The sequence below is a fragment of the Sceloporus undulatus genome, chromosome 2, assembly GCF_019175285.1.
Source record: "Sceloporus undulatus isolate JIND9_A2432 ecotype Alabama chromosome 2, SceUnd_v1.1, whole genome shotgun sequence".
Taxonomy (NCBI): Eukaryota; Metazoa; Chordata; class Lepidosauria; order Squamata; family Phrynosomatidae; genus Sceloporus; species Sceloporus undulatus.
Window position 1 is genome coordinate 61,034,884 of NC_056523.1, and position 7,689 is coordinate 61,042,572.

At 37.8% G+C, this 7,689-nt stretch overlaps 1 protein-coding gene across 1 annotated transcript in view; it reads left to right on the top strand.

Moving 5' to 3' along the window:
* The window catches only part of TKT (transketolase), a 61,876-nt gene that overhangs the window by 10,391 nt on the left and 43,796 nt on the right, over positions 1–7,689 (top strand). Inside the window, 2 exon segments of the mRNA XM_042451019.1 lie at positions 5,593–5,710; positions 7,201–7,314. Coding sequence (XP_042306953.1) covers positions 5,593–5,710; positions 7,201–7,314 — 232 coding nt within the window.

Here is a 7,689-nt window from a genome sequence, read left to right on the forward strand (position 1 = left end):
TAAGGCTGAGCTGAAAACCATATTGTTTAGGGAAGCGTTCTCAGGGAATTTGTGATTGTCATCTGGCTGTCTGATAACGTTTGATGTGATTTGCTTTTATATCTGATATTTTTTAATTTGTCTTTTCTTTCCTACATTGTAATTTTATCTATTCCTCTATCTAATTGTTATTACTTTTAGAGTGTACGCCTCGGGCAGGCTTTTATATATTCCTTAATTTTACTGATTTTGTACAGCACTGTGTATAATTACAGCGCTTTAGAAATAAAGTTTAATAATAATAATAATAATAATAATAATAATAATAATAATAATAATAATAAAAAAGAAAGAGTTGGGGCTGAAAAAAGAATAACCTGTAGTAACTTCCTGTTTTGTCTTATTTAGTTCTCCTTATTGTCAGGCAGATATAAAGCATCTATTCCCATCAAAAGAACCGAGAAAAGGAAACCGAGTTCACACAAAAATCTTCCTGTTGTATAGCTTTTAGAAATAACATCTTGTTGTTGTTTTTTTAAAAAAATATTCAGCATTCTCAAAAAATTCCACAACCCTCCCATCATTTTTTTTCCAGTGTGGGGGAGATGCTGGAAAAAATAGCAAACTGGCATTTTTCCTGCTTTTTTAAAAATCCTAGGGTTGTTTTTTTTCTGGGTCTTCACATATCTTGTTTGGAAGCTGATCCAAGTCTCTTCTGCCATCATAGCACATGGCTTTGTGTGGTCCACCACACTGTATGCAGACAGCAACTGTCTCATGCTTCCCTCCCTATAGTGAAAACCATGGCTGCTAATGACTATATGAATCAACAATTTCCAGCTTATCTTCAGCTGCAGCAACCTCAAATTATACATCCTCACAGTTTTGCCTGACCCTTATCAGGTCAGCATCCAAGACTGTCTCTTCTGCTATTTCCTTTGTTAGTATCTGCAGTGACAGACTTTTGTTTCTCTACCTGGGTTCACAATTTCAGTCAAGATGGGAGTGCATTTTTGCTCTTCATAGCCATGCTGAGCCCAGTTATTGTATGCTTTAAGGTAGTTATTTTCCATTCCTTCTGGCCATTTTTTTCCTGTGCCCAATTCACCCTTGCACCTGGCACGCTTTTGCTTAGTCAACTGTTATGTGCTGAGCATGCATCTTTCTGTTGCAGCTCTATTTGTTTTGCGTGAGTAAAAAGAGCTTTTGTGTTAATGCAAACAGTTTGACCAGACCAGAACTAATTGAATTTGACCATTGGTAGAAGAGAGAATTTATTTTATTTTATTTAAAAAGGAGGAAAGAACAACTGATAGATGTCATTTTGAAAGAACTGATTTTTAAAACAAGAAGGCCTGGTTTTTAGAAGCGAGCTACATTTTATGGTTGGGTTTGTACAGAAGTCACTATGTTGACATTCCTTTTTAAAAAAAATAGAGAAGGAACAAGTTGTGAGCATTCAGCTTGACTTTATGAAGAATTTGCAAAATAATATGGAAGAATCCTATGTTCCAAATTAAACACTGGTGAATACCAAGTTTCAGTAGGAAAAAAAAATAGATCCAGTGTGATATACTCTGTCTTATATTTTAGATTCCAGTTCTGGATGTAACGAAATATAGCCTGTGTGTCTTGCTAAACCTTGCTATGCTAGAGCAGTGCCTACTGTATATTTTGAAAGCCTTGCTCAAGGCTTTTGTACAAGTTCTATTAAATTAATTGGAAATGTCATAACAGTGATACTTAGTGTTTTTGCTGATCAGTATTTTGCAATCAGCTCCTAAGCCTGCAAGCCTGTACAGCTGTGTTTAATGGCCTTCTTTCTCAGTAACCCAAGACTGAAATCCTAAATGCACATATTGCTTTCAGCATGTAGAGTAACTAGCCCAGTTTTCCATATTTCTTTTGATCATTAATCCATCTTCAGTCTACTTTTATACCTCTGTGTTCTTAAAATGCTGATGAAAATATAGAAACCCTCTGCCACAATTGAAAGCCTACATATTGATCTACAAATGTCAGGTGTTGCAACAAAACAAAGAACCTTGTGATGCTGATGGAGTAGAGTTCATGAGCACTTATGTCTTCACAAAAGTGTATAAGAAGTTTGTTAGGCTTTAACATGCTATTTAAATCCACTGAATCCATACTGGAAGTGGTTTCTGTTACTTTGTTTTGGTGTAAAAATGTTTTTAATGAGTGTTTTACCTCTTTAGAATCTTGAATTATTCTGTGTTTAATCTTTGTTTTATTTCTACATATTCACCAATAGGTTTATTAAAACTTTCCTCCCCAGAGCAGCAGTTCTTTAGCAGGATGGTTAAGTATAAAGTTTATAAGATCTAAGTAATGAAAGCCTTAAACAAGCATGTACGGTTTATTGATTAACTGTCATGTATAAATATTTACTAATACATGTTTGAGTCATGGCGTAAATCTAATTATTTAATTCCTAGTGTGCAAGTACTTACCAAGGGACGGACACTAACCTTTACTTGATGTGTTTTAAAAGCATTTGCATGTGTTTAAGAAATTGTTGATAGGTGGCCAATTTCCAAAGAGTTTTGACTTAGAAACTAGTATAGGCCTAAATACCCTAAAAGCACCAGATACTGTCTGATCTTGGAAGCGAAGCAGGGTCATCTCTGGTCAGTATTTGGTTGGGAGACCACCAATGAATACCAGGTGCTGTATGCTATATTTTAGAGGAAGGAACTGGGAAAACCATCTCTGCATATTCTTTGCTGAAGAAAACCCTATGAAATTCATCGGGATGCCATATGTCAACAGACGACTTGAATGCACACATTTAGTTCGTAGCTTCATCAGAAATACATTACCTAGGCTGTATCTACACTGCAGAAATAATCCACTTTGATGCCACCTTAGCTGCCATGGCTCAGTGCTATGGAATGCTGGGAACTGTAACACTCTGACAGAGGCGGCTAAATATCTCACAAAACTACAACTCCCAGAATTTCATAGCATTGATCCATAGTAGTTACAATGATTTCAAACTGGGTTATTTCTGCAATGCGGATGCAGCCATAGACTCAAGTCGTATTGATGTCATGCAACTTTTGGATGGTGTTTGTGGTGTTAAAATCCTAACATGCATGGAAAATATAGGAAATTGAACTCTACCATATGCTGTTCAAACAATGAGATTTTTAATCTATCAGTAGGGTTTCTGGATTTTAACTATTGCATTAAAGTTGCTGTAACAATAATATGTTAGAAACCTTAGCTAGTTGATCTGCATTTATTTTACCAAATTATTACAAGTTATTGATGCATTCGACTATGTCTTGGGAGATCAGAGTTCAAATCCCCAGTCAGCTATATAAACCCACTTGTTGCTCTTGGGCAAATCATGCTCTCTCAGCCTCAGAGGAAGGGAAAGGCAAGTCCCTGCTGACAAATGTTGCCAAGAAAACCCTGTGATAGCTTTGACTTAGGGTTGCCATCAGTCAGAAATGACTTGAAGGAACACAACAACAACAGCAACTGATGCTTTGCTTTTAAAGTGGTGATTGTTTGAGTGTTAAAGATTCAGCAATTAATGCCTGAGCAATTCTACTGTCATCTGGCTGCCTAGACATTGAGTGTACTAGAGAGTTAGTTAGACTCACTGAACCCAATGTGATTTTTAATTTTAGGGTATTTAGGATCCTTAATTAAATCCAGAGTCTAAAAACCAGAGGCCCTATTTATACTGGCTAGATATAAACCGTATGTTTCAGACAAAAGTATTTTCTCAAATTTGTCTTTGAAGGCACAATAAATCACAGTAAGTGTAGTTTAAAGCTTTCTGAGTTCTGGAGTGGCAGAACTTGGAAAATAAATAAATAAAATCCCAGGTCTATGTAGTAGCAAAATGGATCACTGTGCATAATTTTAAAAAAAATTAGAGTTAGATACTACAAAATGCCTCTATGATTCTATGAATCTATAAGCATCAAAACCCAAGTTGCGATTTTGTAAACCTCTGAAGGGCCTGAACAGACAGTCCAAAATAAAGCTGCTTCAGGTCACTTTGGAGGTATGCTGTTTAAGTTATGCATGCGTCCTAAGAGGCCGGAAGCTATGCCAAAGCCACGTTCCAGTCCATGCATCTGTCATTTAATAAAAATAAATAATAAAATAAAAATTTTATTTTTATACCCCCCTTCCACAGATCAGGGCGGTTAACAACATAATAAAAATACAATACAATATAATTTTAAAACAACAACAGAATAAAAACCCCGTTAGCCAATCCTCTTTGCCACAGAAGAGGAAGGGAGGCCCACTGGACTTTAGTCGGGGAATGCAAGATGGAATAGAAAGGTTTTCAGATCCTTTCTGAATTGGGCCAGGGAGGTGGTCGAGCGGAGCTCTGTGGGCAGCGTGTTCCAAAAGGCCGGGGCGGCGATGGAAAATGTCCTCCTCGTAGTGGAGGACAACCTAGCCCCTGGCACCCTAAGGAGTTGCTGCCCAGATGTTCTGAGGGTGCAGGACGGAATGTACGGGGAGAAGTGGTCCTTCAGGTATCCTGGGCCCAAGCCATTTAGGGCTTTATAGGTCATCACCGACGCCTTATATTGTGCCCGGAAGCGAATAGGCAGCCAATGCAGATCTTTGAGCACTGGTGTAATATGGCTGGCCCTGGAAGTTCCAGTGACCAGCCTGGCTGCCATATTCTGTACCATTTGTAGCTTCCGGGTTTGGTATAAGGGTTGCCCCATGTAGAGTGCATTGCAGAAATCCAATCTCGAGGTTACCAGAGCATGTACTACCGTTTCAAGGTCCCTCTGGGGACCTCCAAAGTGACCCGAAGCAGTTTAATTTTGGACTGTCTGTTCAGGCCCTAAGACTCTCTGTTCTTGCTATCTGAACATGAGAGAGAAATGCAGCATTAAAAGATCATCCTTGACAGATCTTAAAAATTACATGGAAATACATGGGAACAAGAAGTCAATTTTTGGTTTCCAAAACCACTAGTTTGTGCTAGTTTAAACAAAATCATACTTGAATTGGGAATAACCTGATTTGAATGAGAGAGAGAGAGTGAGAGTTATTATTTTATGATCTTTAAAACATATTCAGTAAGATTATATTTAAATCGTAACCTCAATCCAGATAAACTCTTATTTATTATTTATTTATTCCCAGGATTTACCCCACCTTTCTCCCACAATGGAGAAATCTTCTGTTAAAGATCCTAAAATGGCTTGTGTAAACCATTCGTGAGGTTTTACCATTGCAAAATATCTAAGCATAATCAGAGTTTTGATTAGGTTTATATTTTCAACAGTTATTTCTTAATAATAGGTGAACAGGAAACATAACTTTCCCTAGTGTTTGGAGGGCGGACGGTGCTCAGACTATCTTGGTCTTTAAGGTTAAATTTAAACACTCATTTTGGATTAAATACTATGACATTCTGAGCTCTCAATGGAGTGTAGCTAATTTACATTGAGATAACAGCAGATTATGTGAGTTCTTATATATGTGGCTAATAGCATGCTTTCCAGTGAAAGATCAGAAGACCAGCATGTGATTTATTCAGTGATAGGAATGTGACCTGACAAGAGGCTGTAGTCATAACATTCCATGTGCTTTGACTTGCAGCCACCCTACATCATGTTGCAGTGCGGCAGAAATTATGTCGGTGTTGTTTTTTCATACCATGAGATACAAACCACAGGATCCCAGAAATCCCAACAATGATCGATTTGTTCTTTCTAAGGTAAGAGAGATTTTTGAAAAACACAGATCCCAGATAATTTCTTAAAGGCTAGCTTGAATTCTCAGAGAATTTCTTAAGGATTTTTAGCAAAGGGAGAAAATATCCTCAGCAGAGGTAATATGAATAAATGGGTGAATCAGCATGTTATAGTGGTTTGAGCTTTGGACTAGGACTCTGCAGAGCAAGATCTGAATCCCTGCTCAGCCATGGAAACTCATTGAGTGACACTCTCAGCCTCAGATGGAAGCAAAGGCAACCCCCTGTGAATAAATCTTGCCAAGAAAACCCCATAATAGACTTGCCTTAGAGTTGCCTTACATTGAAGGCACACTGTAGCAAAAATTAATAGATGACACTGTTTTGGCTTCCTTCAAGATTTGTGCTTTATATCTACATCTGTTTCAAATGTACAGGGCTATTCAGACATCGGTCCAAACCAGAGAAATGCTTCAGAACAGCTGAAATCAATGTTAATTGTCCCATTAATTTCAGTGGAAGTTTGCTGTTGCTAAGTAGGTCAGGAGTACGTCTTGGGCTGACACACTTTTAGAGAGAAAAGAATGACTGAACTAGAAAGTCCATATGGGTGTGCCCATACAAAAAACATCTGGAGGCCCACAGCTGCACACCTTGGAATATATGCATGGCAGACGTATCCAAATTATTTTTAAATTGTGAATTTTAAATTATGACTTGCAAATATGGTTTTGATGTCTCTCTCTCTCTCTCTCTCTCTCTCTCTCTCTCTATCTATCTATCTATAATCGATGCTGTGGGTTTTTAACTGAGAGGGAGTGTAGTGGAGTCTCCTTTATAGGTTTAAACAGAGGCTGGATGGCCATCTGTGGGGGGTGCTTTGACTGTCAGTTCCTGCATGGCAGGAGGTTGGACTGGATGGCCCTTGAGGTCTCTTCCAACTCTTGGATTTTGTTATTCTATATTAATATGTTGTTGTTCCCCACCTTGATCCATGGGGAGAGATGGATGAGAACAACATCAACAATATCAACAACATCTTACTTTGGCCATTTGCTTTCATGGTGAGAGAAACAGAACTGAGCAGAGAGGAAGCCCTCTAGTTTCTGAATTCAATTATGTATTTCCTTTTGGAAATGCAGATAGTATTGCCATTTGTAATTTCCCTTTTCCCAATTAAAAAAGTCACGTAGATTGCCTGCCAAGCACCTTCCTTCTTATTTATTTCTGGTTCTGTTTTTGAGATGTTCATTTTTTTAATTTAATTTATATCCCACCTTTCTCCCAGCACAGGATTCAATGCCCTGCTTCTCCTGTTAATCCTAAACATCTAAATTTTGTTCTCTCCTGTTCTAGTAAGACACACAAACACACACACATGACACAGACTTTGCCACTTATGTTTGTGTTAGTATCTGACAGGTTGACCTCAATAATTAATCTTTCATGTGACATAAGATTTTTCCACATAATTTGCTTACTGTTATCTGTTGAAATGTTGCTTTTTCTTGCAGGGCCATGCAGCACCCATCCTGTATGCTGTCTGGGCTGAGGCAGGTTTCATCCATGAATCAGAACTGCTAAACCTGAGGAAAATCGATTCCATTTTGGAAGGCCACCCTGTACCAGTGAGTGTTTTAGCTAAACAGATTTCTTTTTATAAACTGAACTTTGCAAGTTTTGCAATAATTATTTACAAGCATATTCTACAGTAATATCGGCATCCCTTTCATAGCAGTAGTAAGCTATGTGGGTAACTAAATAACCCATGATATCAACCCATGGTGGCAACCCAAGATGTTGACAATATACCTTCTGGAAATGAAAAGGGAAAGTTTAGAATACAAGAGCACAGAAAAATGGTTACTAACCAATTTAAAAATGTATTGCCTGCTGACATTAGCCATTGCTTTAAAATAAGCTTATTTTTATGAAGCTTCAGCACATCTCTCTTACCTCAAAAATGTAGGCTAATTACATTAACTGCCCATATAAACAGCCCC